At 34.9% G+C, this 22,178-nt stretch overlaps 1 protein-coding gene across 1 annotated transcript in view; it reads left to right on the top strand.

The window, feature by feature from the left end:
* Positions 1 to 6,933: 6,933 nt before the first annotated feature.
* Positions 6,934 to 22,178, top strand: part of LOC107701820 (FYVE, RhoGEF and PH domain-containing protein 1-like) — a gene marked incomplete at its 3' end in the record, with an annotated part of 18,414 nt that continues 3,169 nt past the window's right edge. Inside the window, exons 1-2 of the mRNA XM_016503943.1 lie at positions 6,934 to 7,215; positions 21,923 to 22,135. Of these exons, the coding sequence (XP_016359429.1) occupies positions 7,158 to 7,215; positions 21,923 to 22,135 (271 nt within the window). The remainder of the gene's footprint in view (positions 7,216 to 21,922; positions 22,136 to 22,178) is intronic.

Below are 22,178 nucleotides of genomic sequence, written 5' to 3'. Positions count from 1 at the left end.
ACAAGCAACAAAGTCTACTTGAACAAACACTTCACTAAAGTTTAGAAAATAATATACATGTGTTGAGCATTCATAATGTGTTCATTAAAGGAGCTGCACGTAAGTTTTTGACTCTACTAAAGCATAAAAATACCATAATATGTTTGCAGATATTTAAGAAACATGCTAAGTTAACATACTTGTTTATCTGAAAAACAGTGCTACAGTCAGTTATTCTCCTTTGAAAATGTGCGTTCCGGGCCGGAATGTCGGTCTCTGTTTTGGTTTGTGAAACTCGCCCACTGCCAGTTTACCCAATTGTATTTCGGCGCCCCGGGTTGCCAGTTGGTGGGAAACACAGCGTATTTCATTTCAGTCATGGAAGCTGGCAAACGAAAGTGTTGGTGTCGTCAATCTGGCAACCTGCGTGTGCGTCAAGTCTGAGGAGGAGGGACCGGGTGAAAAAAACCCTCTCCAATATTTTGAATTTGGACTGCAATACCTAGTTCAACCACTCGGTGTCAATCCTACATACAGCACCTTTAATCATGTTTTTAAAATCACGCATTCTCGCAAGTGAGCAGACGACCAGCCCCCTCTATCTGAGAGTGTTGTTAGACATCTGGTAAAGGGGGCGTAACAAATCCAGCCCTCTGGGAGTGAGTTCGACATGTCAGCAAGCAAACAGCTGAGACTCTCAAGGCCTCATTCAGCCCTACAGTACAGCACTCACACCAGCTCCATTACAGACACTAGACCCTCCAGTACAACAACAGCCGGCCATAATCCACTCGTACACTTCCACTTCCTGTACTTCACTGTGGCTGTGTTCACAAATAGCTTTTTGCATACTACTCTTACTGTGTTTGTAGTACGTAGCTATGCAAATTTTTGATGTGCATGCATGGAATATCTAAATGACCTACTGCCCACATAGCAATTTTTCTCATTTACATAAATAGTACATACAAGTCAAATAAAATGTCCTGAAACTTCATCATGTATTGTTTAAGTGGATAGTAGGCCTATATCAAACTGTAAATTGAATGAGAATATGAAAGCAGTGAATGCAAAACATTGTTTGAAGTCAGTTTATATACATATATAGTATACCAACAGAATATACTATTCTATAATATAAGCTATAATATCATATATCATATAATATCATATGAGGCATGAATATAATTTCACATATATGTAAACATATAATTAAACACACAACATGAGCTTTATGTTATGCATTTTAAAAATATATTTTAAAAATATATTTCAATATATTTAACAGTGTTTCACATATATGTGAATATATTACCTTTCTGTATGGGAAAACATTGGGATTTTACTCAAAAATATTTGAAATGGATTTTAAATGTGGGTCAAGATCGGCCATACTTATGTGGCCCACATATCTATATTTGACATCTGGGCCAAATACTACATTTGACATCTGGCCCATGTCTTGTGTGCCGTCTTAAACCCGGTACCATCTCTGCCAAACCCGGGCCATGTTTGGCCCACATGCTGTTTGCCAGTGCCGTATGAATGCCAGCTGTGCCAGATGCATGCCAAATCTGGGCCAAATTTGTTTGCTGTCTGGGTGTGCTATATTTGCCAAAATTAGGAATATTGTATTTCATAATGCAAAGGACTTCAATTGATCTTCCATTTGTATGTATATGTATGTATGTATGTACAGCGGGTAAAATAAGTATTGAGCACGTCACCATTTTTCTCAGTAACTATATTTCTAAAGGTGCTGTTGACATGAAATTTTCACTAGATGTCGGTAACAATCCAAGTAATCCATACATGCAAAGAAAACAATACAAGTTCAGAAATTAAGTTCTGTGTTATAAAATGGAATGACTCATGGAAAAAGTATTGGACATGCTTACTGAAATGTATTTAATACTTTGTGCAAAAGCCTTTGTTGGTAATGACAGTTTCAAGACGCCTCCTGTATGGAGAAACTAGTCGTATGCATTGCTCAGGTGTGATTTTGGCCCATTCTTCATATTTACTGAGAAAAATGATGATGTGTTCAATACTTATTTTACCCGCTGTATATACATATATGTAATACAAATGAACAAAAACTAAATAAACAAAATATACTGTATATGTAGTGTTGATAAAATGCTAAAATGATGTGCAAAACCTCAGGACTATGTGTGGAATACTGTATACCGCATGCTATTTTTAATATATGTGAAACTGTGCCGTATGCAACGATAAACATTACAAACATCACATGACTTTATTACATTGCATGTTTAATTCAGTGCATTTAATTTCGTGAAGTTATGAGTCAAGAAGTAGATGTTTTATGTAATGATGTAGTACTTGAAATTCATTCTGCACGAGCCCCATGTGTGGAGTTTGTGTTGTTAATTACATTAAGGTGCTTTGTGTATTTGTCTAGAGGCCAATAAAAGTGCACTGAATGCAGAGAGTGAAGGTCAACCCCATTAACCCTTAGCTCATCCCTCCTGTTACTAACAAAAGACCAGTGAACTCTTCTACTAACTCGCTTACATTCATCCAGAGGGGCTGTTGTTGGGGTTTTATGGCCTTGAGGTAAACGCATGGGGATGATTGCACCTCCGGAGATCATTTTAATAATTTAACACTGGGAATTTATACATAACTCATCCAGTTGTACTGGCAGAGCTACTGTGCTATTATTAGTGTCGTTTTCTAATATAAGTGTGTGTGTGTGTGTGTGTGTATTTACATATTTGTAATTTATTTGTTTTTTGCAAGGGCCACTCATATTTATTTATTTTGTTTGTTTGTATGTTTGTTTATTTAATTTATTTTATGTATTCATGTGTTTGTTATTTATTATTTATCTTTTGCAAGGGCCTTATTTATTTATTCATTGTCTGTGTTTTTTTTTTTTTTTGCTTTTTTTTTGCAAGGGCCACTTGTATTTTTATTTATTTATTTTTATTTGTAATCTTTTTGCAAGGGCAGTTTATTTATTTATTTTTAAAATGAATGAATTCATTCATTCCTGCATTCATTCATTTAGACTTTGTTTTTTTCCCCAAGGACCTCTCACAAATACAATAAATACATACATACATGTACATGCATACATAAATAAATGTTTGTTTCAGAGGCCACTTACATACATACATTTATTTGTTTTTTATTTATTTTTATGTATTTATATTTGTTTTTACATTTATTAGTTTTGTCTTTCCAATGGTCTTTTTTGTCTGTATTTCGGTTTTGTTTACATTTTATTTACTTTTTTCCAAGGGCCACTCACATTTATTTATTTATTTATTTATTGCCTGTCTGTGTTTTTTATTATTATTTGCTTTTTTGCAAGGGCCACTTGTATCTTTCTTTCTTTCTTTCTTTTTAAATGGTCTTTTTTGTCTGTATTTCGGTTTTGTTTACATTTTATTTACTTTTTTCCAAGGGCCACTCACATTTATTTATTTATTTATTTATTTATTGTCTGTCTGTGTTTTTTATTATTATTTGCTTTTTTGCAAGGGCCACTTGTATCTTTCTTTCTTTCTTTTTTTTTCTTTTTAATCTTTTTGCAAGGGCATTTTATTTATTTATTTTTAGAATGAATTCATTCATTCATTCATTTAGATTTTGTTTTAAGAAAATGTATTTACTTGTTTTTTCCCCCCAAGGACCTCTCACAAATACAATAAATACATACATACATACGTACATGCATGCATACATTTTTGTTTGTTTCAGAGGCCACTTACATTTATTTATTTTTTGTTTATTTTTATGTATATGTATTTGTTTTTTCCATTTATTAGTTTTGTCTTTCCAATGGTCTTTTTTGTTTGTTTGTATTTAGGTTTTGTTTACATATTATTTTTTTCCAAGGGCCACTCACATGTATTTATTTATTTATTATTCATCTATTTAGAAAATATGAATGCTGTTTGTCGGTCTGTGTCTAAGCGCACATGTGAGTCACTGGCCTGTGGCATTTAGCCTTGTGATGCCGTCGGTGAGCATGCGCTCTGTCGAACTCACAATAATGGGCCCAGTGACAGTAGGCAGATGGCCTTCTCTCTAGGGAAATCAGGGGGGTAAATCTCTCCATTTAAAGCCTACAACCTGTGCCAGGGTCTGAGAGAGCAACAGCACTCCCGACCCAGCAGGGGTGAGGAAAATGAAAGAAACGGAGGGAGAGATGGGGCAAACCCGTGCCACGTAATCTCAAATCATTCTCTGTGCGAGAGGATCATTCAGACCTTTGACAGCACAGACTTACACCATCACAAATGATCCTAGATGCACGCTATAGCATGATGTGTCTTGTCTGGAGGGAAGCTGGGTGTAAATTGTGTGACCTCAGAGATCATCCAGGCCCGTTTCTTTACCTGATGTCATTGCTGCAGAGAAATTGGTGTGACACAATTTTATATTCTGTGTCAGACTTCATTATTGTGTTCTCAGGCTCATCTCGATGTCCTAAACACTACATTAATCCGGCTTGAAACCCATCTGGATGATTTGCAGTGGTTTGTCAACACCAGAAGCATTTGCTAAGTCATTGCGCTTATTTACTTTACTGGATGTACGGCAGCCAAAATTTCACAAACCCTCAACTTGAGCTCTCTGAAGACTTTGGCCATTATACATCTTTAATATAACAAAATATGAATATTATTTGAAAGAAATATACTGCAAGCACACTTTTTAAGCAAAACATTTAACAGAAAGTTCATTAATGAAACATTTCCATAGTTAAAGTGAAATTGCCTTATTTTAATTTTAAATTGAAATGCAATGCAATGAAATGCTTTGTCTAATGCAATGAAATCCAGACATTAATTTACTGTATTTTCTTTAAATAATATTTATTCTTTAAGATTTTGTATTTTGAGGGAATTTCATGGTACTAGACAATATTTATCTGTAAAATATAAATATTAGAAAATATATTTTGTATAATATCTTAATTTAGTAATGTTAGGTGTTAAATTAGGTGTTTGCATATGAATGTGTATTCAGAAATGATCAAAGTCTACTTCATCGTGGCCGATTTGTAGTTTTTACCCCCAAAATAATTGCTGTGTATTTTTTGTATTTCCCATTCATTCTTTAGCATTCTGATAAAGTCAAAATTCAAAATGTAAAATGTTTGGTCTAAAATGGCTGAAGATCACTTTAGCTTTACGTGTATAAAATGTGTGCTGACATCATTTGTTGAAGCAAAATCTCTTTAAGGACAGAGGCCATCTTGGAAATATTCCAGCCAGTTATTTTTTATGCATTAATTACAGCTCCTATCTAAAGACTAAAATCTCCAGTACTGCAATAATATCTGACAACAATGGTATCATAAACGTAGCTTTAAATCACATTAAAATCTGTGTTTTTCAGGCTGGTTCAGCTAATGCATATTCATGTTTCAGAGTTAAAATAGGTGATTGGCTCTTTTGACTAAAAGGTGAGACTTCTTTTCCTTTAGCTCCCATGTTTTAGCGTTATGGTTTCGTTCATTCAATTTCCTACAAATGGCTTGTCTCCTCCTCATGGTTGAAGTCAGTACATGTCGATGATGACAGATAGGGTCACGTGTTTGATCATTTGTGATGCCTGTTTTTAAAGAGAACCTAATTACACGGCACCACGCCTGCGGTTTAACTATAAAATGGTTATTCCATGAGTCACAGGCCCTCGATCTGTTGTAACCTTTTTAATTGAGTGCTTTTCTAATGCATCAGTTCCATTATGCCATCTTAATGAAAATCACATCAACCTATTATTTTAGAGCAGAGAGATAATGTATATAGAGTAGAAATGTTTTATATGTATGTATATATATATATATATAACACACACATATATATATACACACACACACACACATACATATATATATAGCTTACACACACACACACACACACATATATATACACACACACATATACATATATATATAGCTTACACACACACACACACATATACATATATATATAGCTTAAGTACCATTTTATTATTATTATTATTATTATTATTATTATTATTATATTATTTTCTATATATTTGTTCGTTTATTTATTTATTTTTTGTAAGTGTGCGGCTGAGTTGCATTCTTGAATACATAATTGTACCGAAAAACCTTATATATTTTATATTAACATTTTTTTTATATTATTTTATTTTTAAATAAACATTTTATTTATATTTATTTCGATTTTAGTGATTTAAATGGTCCAAAAATATCATTGTATTTCTTTCTTTCTTATTTTTTGTGCAGATAATTTGGTAGAGCATGTATTTGAAAGTACTATATAGGATGAGTATTATAAAAGTACTATATAGGATGAGTATTTTTTTTCTTAGTGCTATACTACAGTATTTTTCTTGGAAAATACCTGGAGTACATGAATTTGAATACTGTGGTAAACATCAAATGACCATAATATTAGGCCTACCATGTGATATCATTACTGTATTGCCATAATGCTTTTTGTAAGGCTGACACTAGCAATGCCAAGGTCATGAGTTTCGTTAGGGGAAACACATATTAATGCATTCCTTATATACATTAGTCATCTTAATATATATTAAACTACATTCCTTAAATGAACTGTAAGTAGCGTTGGGTACATTTTTTTTTTTTTACCAAATTAATAAATGTGATGTTAATGTCATATAGGCCTAGCCTTCTGTGGAATGTCAAAATACCTTAGTGTTGCCAAGACACTTTTTGTAATAGAAAGCCTAATATGTAAAATATATACAGCAAACACGGACACAAAACATCGTAGCATTTTGTTTTGAATGATAATATTAGCGGTATCATAATATACACACAGTTCAACTAAACCCTCTAAACTGTTGTCAAGGAAACAGGGATGATGGTGAGGGGAGGAGGGACCGGGTGTGTGTGTGTGTGTGTGTGTGTGTGTGATTTTCGGTGTCATCATGGCCACCGCTGCACAAACTTCTAATATATCGGGTTTAGTGTCGTGCTGGTGTCATTAGCGTGGTTTTTGCGGCGGGTTTGTGTAGTAAAAGCGTGGTCTCGAGACGCTGGAGATGATTCTCCTCGCGTCTTAGATCGTTCGCCGGTGGACTGGAAGAGCAACCGGGTTTGCGTTAATTGTATCCGTTTGATTTTTATTTCGTCCTTGAGCAACTGGGGGGATTGTGTCTCCCCGTTCTGTATTTTAATGACTGGTTTTGTATTTTGCTGCGCGATGTACATGGATAAAACCAGTGTGCTCCGGGGTAAGAACCTTTTTTTTTTTATATTTTTTTATATTTGATTTCGACATATTAAAGCATAATGTAGGGTTTTAAAACGAAATTGTGTCAATAACTGTAGTTTAAGCACATGCAATGTTGTATGCTCATCTGCAGCATCATATAGGCTACACCATCATGGTTGGAATATTATACATGCATGTTCAATAGTTCAGTGTGTCAGTATGTAAAGTGGGTGTATTCACCATCTGCTGTCTATACATGCATGATTTGCATTGACATTTGATTATTTTCAGCATGCATTGTCATAAAATGTATATTTTGGCTTTGGGTTAAATTTTATGCTTTGATCCTAATTTTTTTTTCTTTTTGGTGGAGGGGGATGGGCTTTTACATGCAATGGAGTAAAATTAATGACATGCACCTTTCCTATGCACATGATAAATCACACCAACGTGCAAATTTTGAATTGTCTGTGAAATACCGCTGGCACTTCACCTACATTTTGCAGGCCTGGTGCATCATGCCTGCTGCACATGGATGCAGGGAGACATGCAGTGCAGCCTGACATGTAGACGTGTGTGTGTGCAGGGCACTACTACTGCTGTCGCCGACCCCTGCGTTTGCAGTATGCATGCCTTTTGAAGGTTATTTGACAATGCAGAGATGGCATGCACCTGCCATCATTAGGGAATGTGCGCTGTCGGTGTATTTGTTTGTGTTTCCATGTTGTTGTCAGGGTCTGGCTGGCTATGTGAATGCAATGTCGGTTTCATCATTCCATGTCTGATGAGCTGACAATCTGTTATTTTAAAAATCAAAAGGCACTGTATGATACATCAAAACAATGCCTGTTATATAGCTGTCAACTCACCACAGAGTGGGTGTGCCTGACTACAGTATCCATTTCAGCGATGCTGCATTTCAGAAATGAATGAACTACATTCAAATGCATCTACTGAAACTTAATGCATCGCAAGTTTTCCCTGAAAACACTATTAAGTTTCATGCACTGGTGTTGTAGTGGCCTTTTTGATGCAGTGCATTGATTGATGTGTGGATTGGGTGGCAGATGTGTGCAGTGGTGTTTTGCTGGTGTCTAACCCATTAACGCAGCCTTCAGAGGCACAGATGTCTACGCCTGGTTTAATCTACATTATTGACCACCTTCAGTAGGTCACCTAATAGAGTCTTTAAGCTTATGTTGTTCTGACTGCAGTAGTCTTCTTAAAGGAATAGTTCACCAAAAATGAAAACATGAGAAAATATATTCTCGTACAGATTTGGAGAAATTTAGCATGACATCACTTGCTCACCAATGGATCCTCTGCAGTGAATGGGTGCCGTCAGAATGAGAGTCCAAACAGCTGATAAAAACATCACAGTAATCCACAAGTAATCCACACCACTCCAGTCCATCAAGAAACATCTTGTGAAGTAGAAAACTGTTTTTGTCAGAAACAAATCCATCAAGACATTTTTAACTTCAAACTGTTGCATCCAGCTAAAATATAAGTGCTCTATCCATAATATTGCTTTATTTGGTGAAAAAGTCACCTTGTCTAAATCAGGAGAGAAATATGCGCAGATCAAGCACAATTTACATGTGGATTATGGAGTCTTATTTGGACCAAAAGCAATGGTTGAAATTTAAAATGCCTTAATGATGGATTTGTTTGTTACAAACACACAGTTTTTCACTATGTTAACTGATGGACAGGAGTGGTGTGTGGATTACTTGTGGATTATTGTGATGTTTTTATCAGCTGTTTGGACGCACATTCTGACGGCTCCCATTCACTGCACAGGATCCATTGCTGAGCAAGTGATGTAATGCTAAATTTCTCCAAATCTGTTCCAATAAATAAACAAATTAAGCTGGACCATGTTGGATGGCCTGTCGGTGAGAGCATTTTAAGCAAATTTTCAGTTTTAGATGAACTATACCTTTAAAGGCACGGCACTGAAGGCAAAATTCGTTTTTTCATGCACTGGTTAATGAGATCTTGGGCTATTTGGCATTTCATAATGTGTTTTTTTTAGACTACTGGAAAGAAAACAAAAACACTTATAAGTGTTTATTTTATTGCACTTTATCTATTTGCGTTTGAAGATTTCAATTACAATTTCTTTAAAGGCTGTGAGTTTTTCTGCTGCACTGAATCAGAAATCTCCACTTCAGTAGCACTTACACTAAACTTTACAGTTTATTCATATCTATATTCGGAATTCCTATGTATAATCTAAACGAGTATTTTGAACCTGGCTTCAACCAATCTTCAGATTTCTGTTCTTCAAATATATTCAAATTGGTGCAAGAACACTTGTTATACAAAAAGTCTTTGCAAGTCTTAATCAATTAGCTGGGGAGTATGGTGATATCTATTAGCACAGTTTTTACCCTCTTCACCTGTGATAGCTTTGCCTTAAACCTACCAAAGACTCCAGTAATGTTTCCCTGCAGATTTTTGGACAGCTTTTCGGGTGCTGTGATAAAGACTTGTATTTCTGCTTCACAGGCTGTGCATTGTTATGCAGTGTCATCTTCGCTTGCGTCTTGGCCGGGTTTAGATGAGAGCAAATCTTTGCTGCGGCTCGGATTGTGTGCAGCATTTGTATGTTGACTGTCCTGTCAGTGCACACGCTCCTGATCAGGATAAAAATAGTCCTTCTGTTTTAATACATCCCTCAGCTCACCGTGGAATAGATAATATCAAAGAGAAAGTTTGCTTTCTGTAGCCGCAGTGGCCTGATGTTTGCTGTTATGCTTTATATTCCCTGCATTTTGAGATGAGCAGAACAATAGGTAAAAAAACTGACATCTGGCATTTCTGTGGAGCCTGTTTCCATTCCATATTAGTGAGCTCATGAAATATTCATGGAAAGTCACATAAGATAGATGAATCAGCAAAGTGGTGTGGTTCTAAATGTCTTATTGATCCCGAATTGACTGACAGACACAGGGATTCTGACTGGTCATGTTATTGTAACATGAGGAAGCCCTAATCACAGACTGACACATCTCTAACCACAAGTGTCCTATTTTATCTTTGTTCCAAAACACAGGCATAGACCAAGATCGACTATAGACCAAGAAAATTGGTGTGGGGTTTACTTGGAACAATTTTCATTCAGAAATTGCGGGTAAATTAGCAAATAATCACAAAGAAAGGACAAGTAACACAATTAATTAAATGTGATTTTTTTTTAAGTAGAAAGACTGAAATGGTGTACTGTAGCTTCTTTGTAAAATAAGAGAAGAAAAAAAAACAAGATGAGGAATAAAGTGAGAAATGTGATTATAAATAATGAATAAAAATATAATTAAATAAATGCTGAAAAATATTGATTAATTTGACAATTTCACCCAATATTATTCTGTCATTAGAATTTATACTCTATACTGTTCCGTAGTTTGGGATTGGGAGGATTATTAAATGTTTAAAGTATCTTATGCTTATTTATCGTCTGCATTTATTTGATCAAAAATGCAGCAAAAACAGTAATATTGTGAAATATTTTTAAAATGTAAAACAACACTTTTCTATTTTAATATATTTTAAAATGTCATTTATTTCTGTGATGTAAAGTTGAATTTTCAGCATCATTATACTCCAGTCTTCAGTGTCACATGATCCTTCAATCATATGCTGATTTATTACTAAAAAACATTTCTTATTATTTCCAATAGTGTTGGGCGATGTCTACCAAATTGGCATCGGACGATGTCTACAGTGAAACATCGTGATGGACGATGACATCGGGTGCGGGGTGTTTAGGGGGTGTGCCCGAAGCATGAATCCGTATGCAGAAAGGCACGGAAAACAAATAACGCGTTCTATGGAGCCACTAAAGGGTCATGGTTAGCCGCTTGCTAGCGGTAGACTGTTACATTATAGTATATGAAAGTTCACTAGTAACCACATACACAGAGTAAGGAGAGATGACTGATTGGACAATGGCGAAAGATTTGCAGATACTGAGCAGTGAGCACCACTGACAAATATCTAATCTTGTAAAATGTGTGGTAGCGGCAGTACTGGTCCGTAGTATAGAGTCTGTGTGATCGCAAATCTCGAAAGTGAACGTAAAATGAGAGCGCACATTCGAAAGTGGTTTCAATGCCCTGCATATTAGTAGCGGCTCCCTGATGCCCGCAATTTATATACAGTATAATTACCCAAAGATATAATTGCGAGAGAAAGTATCGAAATATTTTTTTATCCTCCCATTTCGTAGGCTATTTATTCCCTTTAGGGGTTCTGTAGTACACTTAGGGCCTGTTTACACCTGGTCATTTCATGCGTTTTCGCTGATCGGATATCTATCTGATTTGTTAAAATGTTTCCATTTACACTTGGCCACATAAATGTGTCGTTGCAAAACGGATATAAATCCGATCTTCAATTCCCGCACTATATTTAAATTTAACGGAGTTCACGTCAACGAATTCAGAAGATAAGCACTGCATTTTATTCATTATCAGCTCATTTCAAGATCAAAGACCGCAATAGGAGAGAGCACGGCATCAGCACTGGAAAGATAAGTTTGTCTTACTACTTTTTGCAACAGGACAGCGCGCGGCATCAGCACTGGAAAGAGAAGTTTGTCTTACTACTTTTAATGAAGATGATTGTGTGTTGACCGTCTGCGTATTACTTTGTTTCATTCGCGGCAGTTAGCACGTCGGCTTGCTGAAGAGATACTCAGCTACTCGTCCGCAGCGAAGCGCAGTCTGACTAATGTCATATAGCCTATAACACGCTCTTACACGTTTATTATTTTAACATTTTGGGAGGAGTAAAATTTACATATGTGGTTTCAACCACCAGATGCATTTACACTTGTCCAGTTTCGTCTGGAATGCGGCCCAGACCACCTCCTGAAGTGGTTTTAGCGATCGGAATTATATCCGTCTCAAATGCGGAGGGCATTTACACCTGGCCTTTTCACGATTGGATAGCTATCCGATCAGACAAAACGCATGAAGTGACCAGGTGTAAACAGGCCCTTAATTTCCTTTCTGAACACGGAATTGGGATGCGGCGGATTGCAGGGGATCACGATGCCGGTGTTGTGCCGAATTCTGCACCACTGCCAGATTATGCAAATTTCGGCACTACACCGGCTCAACATCGTGATGTCTGTCAGCCATCGGCGATGGATGATGGCATCGTCTATCGGCCCAACCCTAATTTCCAATGTTGATATTTGTGTGGAAAAACCATTATATATTTTTTCCAGGATCCTTTGATGAATAGAAAGTTTAAAAGTTTGCAAAAACATTGATTTAAAATAGAAATCTTTTGTGACATTATAAATATGTCACTTCTGATCAATTTAATGCATGAATAAAAGTAATAATGACTTCCTAAATAATTTAAAAAGAAATCTTGCTGACCCCAAACAGTACTAAATAGCTGAGAAGGAAACCACATGGTTTGAATTTTGAGTATATATATACAGTACGCTGTAAACAATTATTTTTCAAAGTTGTAAACAAAGCAAAGATTATTAGAGTACATTTGACTGAAATAGTATAAGAAAATAATCTTTCTGCTTCAAAAAGGTCACTTTTAATTCAATGTTACTTGCAAACAATGATGTTTTTTATAATTCATTGTGAAATTTAAGTTAAAATTGTTTCTACATGATTTTTCTCAGTGTACCTTTCTTGCAGTGTGAAAAGCCAATATGTGTCTGACAAGCTGCGAATGAAGTGCATCATCATTCAAATAAGAGAGTTTCTGTGTGGTTTTATAGTGTAGACATCAATCTGAATTGTGAAGATATAACCGCTATCCTGATATCAGACCCATGGGGTGGAGATTTCTGCAGAGGTTGTCAAACTTGAGTCTCAGTGCCTAGTCAGCAATACCTCCACCGGTCTCCACCAGACCACAGCTCATTTTTTACAGGCCTCTTGGCACCATTTAGGAGAAGAATTTGACCTGCGTCCTAATGTGTGAATGTCTTTAATAGTCATTTCTTTACAGTGCAGGTGCAGTACATCCTGTTTGCTCATGTCCTGATTTCACGCTCTGAGTTTGACCTTGAAATGTTTTCATTTGGCTTTAGCTAGGTTGGCAGTTTCTTTTAGGTTCAGTTGTGACTGAAGAACTGCTCATTAACATATTGCTAAATAGTTTACTGTGGACTTTCGATTTTTGATTGGAAATCTTTCGAGGTGAAGCCACGGGTCTTGTTATTAAATGCAAACTGCTACAGTCAATAGGATCTAGCTCTGAATGTCTTCAAAGTGGTTTTGTTTGGGAAGCTGGTGAGGCAGATGTTCTATTGAATCATGGGTAATTCAGATTATGCTTACAGACGTCCGTCACACGAGCTTCCCATTGGAAGTTCATTTCTTAAAGGGATAGTTCAACAAAAAATGGAAATTCTGTCATCATTTACTCACCTTAAGTTGTTTCAAAAGCTGTATGATGGATGGGGTGTGCGATATTAACACAAAATGTATATTTGTGATTTTGACGGTAACGATAATTAGACAATATTTTGCAGAATGTGTTTGCATGGACAAAAATGGTAGTGAAACCATTTTCACTCAGAAATTGCTTGTAAATTTCACAAATAATTACAATGAAACTGCAAAACCAAACATTTTGAAGTATAAAGCCTAAAGTGTTTTCTTTTAAAATATTTTAATGGTTTATTTACAATTTTGCAAAATCATTTTTTGCAGTGTACTTGCCTGGAATGGTTTAGGCCTGTCATGGACAGCTGTCTATACTGAAGTGTTTAATATTTTTTCATATTATGTGTGGAGTTAGTTTATAGCAGTGACAGAAATGAACTACGAGTCCAATACGAATCCACTATGAGGCAATATTTGCCCCTTAAACTGATTTCCACAGGATTTTTTACCTTTATAATGGCATTTTATAACCTTGGAATTATGCATTTGCATCATCAAATTCTTACATTTAATCAATAAATTCAATAAATTCCATCTTTGCACTGCAGAAGTTGCATCTGAAGTGGTGTTTAGGTGTATTCAAACAGACTGTTTAATGCAGCTGTGGACAAATATTAAAAAAGACAATATTGTGTCTTTTCAAACTTGTTAATGTTAATGTATTTAACTGTTTTATTGTTTATTTAACTGTTTTATAAAGTCAATATGACATTTGCAATTGTGCTGATATTCTGGAAATATCTGGAACAGCACTCTTGTTTATGTGATATTGGCTCATATATGGCTCATGTGAAGTTACAAATTTTATCTCATAAAACTAATCTTCTGATCAAACTGGTAATCAAAATGACATATTTAAGCTTTTTTTTGTGAAAAAGCATATTAAATACACCAGATATGTAAACAATGCAAAAAAAAAATTAACTATACAATTGGATATAAATATGAGACAACGCTTATAGGAAAAAATGGCCCCATATATCTTGAATTTTCGTAGACGATACATATTTTGCAAACCGCTACAGTAATGCGACACAAAATACATTTTTTTGAAAAAACTCCAGTATTTAACTGTTTTATTGTTTATTTAACTGTTTTATAAAGTCAATATGACATTTGCAATTGTGCTGATATTCTGGAAATATCTGGAACAGCACTCTTGTTTATGTGATATTGGCTCATATATGGCTCATGTGAAGTTACAAATTTTATCTCATAAAACTAATCTTCTGATCAAACTGGTAATCAAAATGACATATTTAAGCTTTTTTTTGTGAAAAAGCATATTAAATACACCAGATATGTAAACAATGCAAAAAAAAAATTAACTATACAATTGGATATAAATATGAGACAACGCTTATAGGAAAAAATGGCCCCATATATCTTGAATTTTCGTAGACGATACATATTTTGCAAACCGCTACAGTAATGCGACACAAAATACATTTTTTTGAAAAAACTCCAAGCTGCCGCAGTGGCAGGGTACTGTGACCAGAGGCTGTGAAGATGCTCCAAAAAAGACTAAAAAGTGCCATAACTTCTCTTTTTCATATGGATTAGGAATGACATGAGGGTGAAGACTGAACTGAAGGTGAATTATTCCTTTAATAAACTGCTGCCGAAGCATGTCAAGGATTAATCTTAAGTCTCTGAATTGAAGAGCAGTACAGCATATTTTTACTCCAGTAGTATGTCTGTCTCTGCTTTATCTTCATGGCCCTAAAAGCCCCCTGTCTGCACTTTATGCCTTCAGGAGAAATGGAGCATGAAAATATCAGTCAGTCAGAAGTAAACTTCTCAAAAGGAAGATGCCTGTATGAAGCGTATTTCAGCAGTGCTTTATTTTGATGACATTGAATTTGCAGCATGAGCATGCAATGCTAGTCTTCATTAAAATGCATGCTTTTGGCCGTCCAGGAGAAATTTTCCCATCTGTTTAGATCAGGGGTGTCCAAACTCGGTCCTGGAGGGCCGATGTCCTGTAGAGTTTTGCTCCCACTTGCCTCAACACACCTACCTGGAAGTTTCTAGTATGCCTAGTAAGACCTTGATTAGCTGGTTCAGGTGTGTTTGATTAGGGTTGGAGCTAAACTCTGCAGGACACCGGCCCTCCAGGACCGAGTTTGGGCACCCCTGGTTTAGATGTCTTGATGACTTTGTGCCTGAATTGACTTTAGGCTTTGTGCCTGTAAATGGAAAGATTTTTTTTCTCTGTTCTGCTATGGAAAAGAAGTCTGTCTCAGAGACCATGTGAGAAACTAGTTAGGTTCTTTTGTATAGAAATTTAACAGTTGGTTTCTAGGTTCATCTCTGTAAAATTCCTGTTTTGAAGTGTTATTTTGGGGAATAAGCTTTTAAGCAACGCTCTTTATAGTGGCATTATTGCTCATATGTAGGGTTATGTATCTGAACAAACCCCGTACACTAAGTATTACATTTCAGCATGTGAATATGAATGATTTCTCAAATCATGTTTGGTTGTAGAATGGTGTGCTGTTGCTTTTCTAAGCATTTAGTTTTAAAATTTTCCACTGGCAGATGATGAAATTAGAAAAAACTTTAGACTTACACTGAAGAGCCGTATCTAGAGACGAGAACATCATATATACTTAAAAGCAGACTGACATGCGTCAAAGTAATTCACTTAAAACACCCTAAAAATCATTCATCAGGGTTACTATAAATCAAATCTAAAAGTTAATTTTATTTTGGATAGCACTTTTAACAATACACATTGCTTTAAAGCAGCTTTATAGAAAACTATTATGTTTATATTTATAATATCCTTATATTTGTATTCTTTAGTTGCATTCAGCAGAATCGGGCGATAATATATTTTACATTTTACAATGATGCAATGAAAAAAATGTATTTAGAAATTGTTAGTAAATTTCACAAATAATTACAAAAAACTGACCATTTAATAAAACATGAAACTTTGAAATAAACAGACTAAAATAGTATTTTCTTGTAAAATGTACTCCAATAATTGCATTTTATACACTGTAGTAGGCCTACTGTATATATCATTTATGAAAGGCTACATGAAATAGAATAAACATTAACTGAAATAAAATACTTTAATTTCAGCTAGTTGCCAAGGCAGCATTTCTCATTTTTATTATTTAATTTTACTTGATGTACTGAAATAAGTAAAAGTGAAAAATGAGTGAAAACTAGCCTATATAGACATTTTAAAATCTAATCAAAATGACAAAAAATTGCTAAAACTTTAACTACGTTTTAATATAAAGAGATGAAAAATGGAAAAAAATCTAAATATAAACAAAAAATCTTAAAAGTATCTAAACTATATAAAAAAAAAACACTGCCACCCAGGATACCATACCAACCATAAAGCATAGTATATTCCCGCTATTTGTAATAACAGTACAAAGACGATTACTAAAATGCCTGTAAATGGAAAGATTTTTTTTCTCTGTTCTGCTATGGAAAAGAAGTCTGTCTCAGAGACCATGTGAGAAACTAGTTAGGTTCTTTTGTATAGAAATTTAACAGTTGGTTTCTAGGTTCATCTCTGTAAAATTCCTGTTTTGAAGTGTTATTTTGGGGAATAAGCTTTTAAGCAACGCTCTTTATAGTGGCATTATTGCTCATATGTAGGGTTATGTATCTGAACAAACCCCTTACACTAAGTATTACATTTCAGCATGTGAATATGAATGATTTCTCAAATCATGTTTGGTTGTAGAATGGTGTGCTGTTGCTTTTCTAAGCATTTAGTTTTAAAATTTTCCACTGGCAGATGATGAAATTAGAAAAAACTTTAGACTTACACTGAAGAGCCGTATCTAGAGACGAGAACATCATATATACTTAAAAGCAGACTGACATGCGTCAAAGTAATTCACTTAAAACACCCTAAAAATCATTCATCAGGGTTACTATAAATCAAATCTAAAAGTTAATTTTATTTTGGATAGCACTTTTAACAATACACATTGCTTTAAAGCAGCTTTATAGAAAACTATTATGTTTATATTTATAATATCCTTATATTTGTATTCTTTAGTTGCATTCAGCAGAATCGGGCGATAATATATTTTACATTTTACAATGATGCAATGAAAAAAATGTATTTAGAAATTGTTAGTAAATTTCACAAATAATTACAAAAAACTGACCATTTAATAAAACATGAAACTTTGAAATAAACAGACTAAAATAGTATTTTCTTGTAAAATGTACTCCAATAATTGCATTTTATACACTGTAGTAGGCCTACTGTATATATCATTTATGAAAGGCTACATGAAATAGAATAAACATTAACTGAAATAAAATACTTTAATTTCAGCTAGTTGCCAAGGCAGCATTTCTCATTTTTATTATTTAATTTTACTTGATGTACTGAAATAAGTAAAAGTGAAAAATGAGTGAAAACTAGCCTATATAGACATTTTAAAATCTAATCAAAATGACAAAAAATTGCTAAAACTTTAACTACGTTTTAATATAAAGAGATGAAAAATGGAAAAAAATCTAAATATAAACAAAAAATCTTAAAAGTATCTAAACTATATAAAAAAAAACACTGCCACCCAGGATACCATACCAACCATAAAGCATAGTATATTCCCGCTATTTGCAATAACAGTACAAAGACATACGGTATACAAAGAGAGACATTGTTCCGAATATCTGCAGCCTCATGCACAGTTATGAGTGTGATATTGCTTTTATTTAGCACAGGGGTGTCCAAACTCAGTCCTGGAGGGCCACAGTCTTGCAGAGTTTAGCTCCAACTTGCCTCAACACACCTACCTGGAAGTTTCTAGTATGCCTAGTAAGACCTTGATTAGCTGGTTCAGGTGTGTTTGATTAGGGTTGGAGCTAAACTCTGCAGGACACCGGCCCTCCAGGACCGAGTTTGGGCACCCCTGGTTTAGATGTCTTGATGACTTTGTGCCTGAATTGACTTTAGGCTTTGTGCCTGTAAATGGAAAGATTTTTTTTCTCTGTTCTGCTATGGAAAAGAAGTCTGTCTCAGAGACCATGTGAGAAACTAGTTAGGTTCTTTTGTATAGAAATTTAACAGTTGGTTTCTAGGTTCATCTCTGTAAAATTCCTGTTTTGAAGTGTTATTTTGGGGAATAAGCTTTTAAGCAACGCTCTTTATAGTGGCATTATTGCTCATATGTAGGGTTATGTATCTGAACAAACCCCTTACACTAAGTATTACATTTCAGCATGTGAATATGAATGATTTCTCAAATCATGTTTGGTTGTAGAATGGTGTGCTGTTGCTTTTCTAAGCATTTAGTTTTAAAATTTTCCACTGGCAGATGATGAAATTAGAAAAAACTTTAGACTTACACTGAAGAGCCGTATCTAGAGACGAGAACATCATATATACTTAAAAGCAGACTGACATGCGTCAAAGTAATTCACTTAAAACACCCTAAAAATCATTCATCAGGGTTACTATAAATCAAATCTAAAAGTTAATTTTATTTTGGATAGCACTTTTAACAATACACATTGCTTTAAAGCAGCTTTATAGAAAACTATTATGTTTATATTTATAATATCCTTATATTTGTATTCTTTAGTTGCATTCAGCAGAATCGGGCGATAATATATTTTACATTTTACAATGATGCAATGAAAAAAATGTATTTAGAAATTGTTAGTAAATTTCACAAATAATTACAAAAAACTGACCATTTAATAAAACATGAAACTTTGAAATAAACAGACTAAAATAGTATTTTCTTGTAAAATGTACTCCAATAATTGCATTTTATACACTGTAGTAGGCCTACTGTATATATCATTTATGAAAGGCTACATGAAATAGAATAAACATTAACTGAAATAAAATACTTTAATTTCAGCTAGTTGCCAAGGCAGCATTTCTCATTTTTATTATTTAATTTTACTTGATGTACTGAAATAAGTAAAAGTGAAAAATGAGTGAAAACTAGCCTATATAGACATTTTAAAATCTAATCAAAATGACAAAAAATTGCTAAAACTTTAACTACGTTTTAATATAAAGAGATGAAAAATGGAAAAAAATCTAAATATAAACAAAAAATCTTAAAAGTATCTAAACTATATAAAAAAAAACACTGCCACCCAGGATACCATACCAACCATAAAGCATAGTATATTCCCGCTATTTGCAATAACAGTACAAAGACGATTACTAAAAAAAAAATATTTGAAAACATTACATTTTCTTTATATGCCCTTCAAGATGATGTGAATAAAAACACCACATAGCATAGTGTAGTCCTGCTATTTGAAATATCAGTAAAAAGACAATTACTAAAAAGTTGAAAAGTGTATATTATCTTTATATGCCTTTCAAGTTGATGTGTTTTGGACACACCTGTTCTTTTGATACATATGTAACTCAAACGGGCTTGTAGGTCACAGCACACATCCCTTTCCCGTACAGGAACTCCAGAGCACATGGGAAAAACAACACGCTCTGCGAATCCAAACCTGCGGCTAGGATAACTCTGGTTTTCTCCCTCGCTAGCCTTTCTTCACCTTTAAGTCATTTTGGTGGAGCATGTGGAAGTCATTTCAGCCCCCTGCCTTCACTAGCTGGTATGAGTGTCACCATATGGAACCAATTAGCTCTTTGTAGGGGGACAGGCGAGCTTTTTTTAAAATGGCAACGTCATCGAGACGGCGGGTCTGCCCACCATCTGACCCGTCCATGCCACTTTAAGAAATTCCAACAAGATTTTTTCCTGTCCATGCTCATTTTGATATCAAAGCCCTTCAAATCATATTTACGTGTGCATCGTTTGTAGCTGTGAATTTTGTTATGTCACTAGATCCAAACTCACGATGTCTTACACTGATTGAACTGAACAGGCAAATATACACAGTAGTGACTGGCACTTTAACACACTGACCTACTTAACACACGACGGCCCAGCACGGGCACAGAGCGCTCTACTGCTCTCCCCGTTTACCCAGAAGTCCCTTTACACAGTTTGATGTCATGTTCACATTGTGTCAGCACAAACCAGTGTGTAATTTAAGCCTAAGATTGATGTGGAGTATATACTTGGACTTATCACTGGATCTGGACTCGCAGTTTATTGAGTCAGAGGTGATTTGTGTGAAAACGTGTTGTACATTTATGCTTTCTGGCGTTCAGACACATCACTCAGCTGAACTGTAATCCATTACGCCCAGCCGGCTCCATTAAATTAGGCTGAATTGAATTTGCCCGTCTTGTTTTCCTCTCTCTTGTTGATACTTAGTGTTTCCTGTCTGAGATGATCATGCTAGCAATAATGAGAGTTTTTTTTACTTTTTAAATGTACTTTTTGAATGGCAGTGGATTGAATTTTTGCATTACTAAAAAATTACATTTTGCAATATCTTTTAAAGATAAGTATTTTTGTTTTCATTAACATGAGGTTAGTTTCATTACTGTTCAAAAGTGTTTATACTTTTAATCAGCAAGAATGCATTAAATTGATCAAAAGACATTTCTAATAAAGATTTTCATTTCTAATAAATTTCTTAATAAAGTATCCTGAAACGTTTCCACACAAAGTTTCCACAAAATTATATTAGACTAATTTCTGAAGGATCATGTGACACTGAAGACTGTGCAATAACGATGCTGAAAATTCAGCTTTGCATCACAGGAATAAATGACATTTTAAATATATTCAAATAGAAATTTTAAATTGTAATAATATTTCACATTATTACTGTTTTTACTGTATTTTTGATCATATAAATGTGAGCAATAAGAGACCTCTTTTAAAAACATTAAATCTTACTGACCCCAAACTTTTGAACAACACAGGTCATTGTAGCACTGAATATGAATCAGCCCGTCTCTCTGTAAACACATCATGTTTTTGTTTCTCATATTTTTTTTCTCATTGTTGTGGTGGCTTCATTCACATGTTCTTAAGAAAAACATTAATCATCTTACAAAATCTTCTGATGGTAAAAGTTGTTGGGAAGTGCATGAAATGCGACTGTTTTGGTCGTTCATTTGAAATTACTCACATTGTTTACAAGTAACTGTTTTATTTTCTTGCCAAAGCCAATTTTATTCACATTAATGACCCTGATGGGAAAGCTCTGGCTATGAAAGAGAGAGTGGTGTATTTCAACTCAAACTAATCTGAATTGCAAAACAAGTCTCATTTCGGCCAAAACCTACTCAAATGAAACCAATAACAAGTTATTGGTTGTAACTGATAAAGAACACCAGGCATGGTTTGCTCCCTTCATTCAGATTCTCCAAATTCAAAGCGAGTCTGCACTCTCTCTTCCTGTCAGGCCCGTCCACCACCAGTCCACGGCTTCTAACCAAGAGTCTGTCCCTTGAGCCAGGCCCCTGCCTCGGAGCCCACGAGACCCCACAGCGCCTCTGCTCTGACCCTGGACCCCTGGAAGCACAGCACTGCAATGGCACAAGTGAGAACGGACCTCAGGACGTCCCGCCTCCACCCACTAAAACACGCCCACCTTTACCTGGGCCAAAGCCTCAAGGTACGTTCAAAGGGATAGTTGAACCAAAAATTAAACTTCTATC

This window comes from Sinocyclocheilus anshuiensis, unplaced genomic scaffold (assembly GCF_001515605.1).
Source record: "Sinocyclocheilus anshuiensis isolate Anshui unplaced genomic scaffold, SAMN03320099.WGS_v1.1 scaffold258, whole genome shotgun sequence".
In the NCBI taxonomy this organism is placed as follows: domain Eukaryota; kingdom Metazoa; phylum Chordata; class Actinopteri; order Cypriniformes; family Cyprinidae; genus Sinocyclocheilus; species Sinocyclocheilus anshuiensis.
Note: the sequence above shows the minus strand (reverse complement) of the source record. Positions and strands in the feature narration are given on the sequence as shown.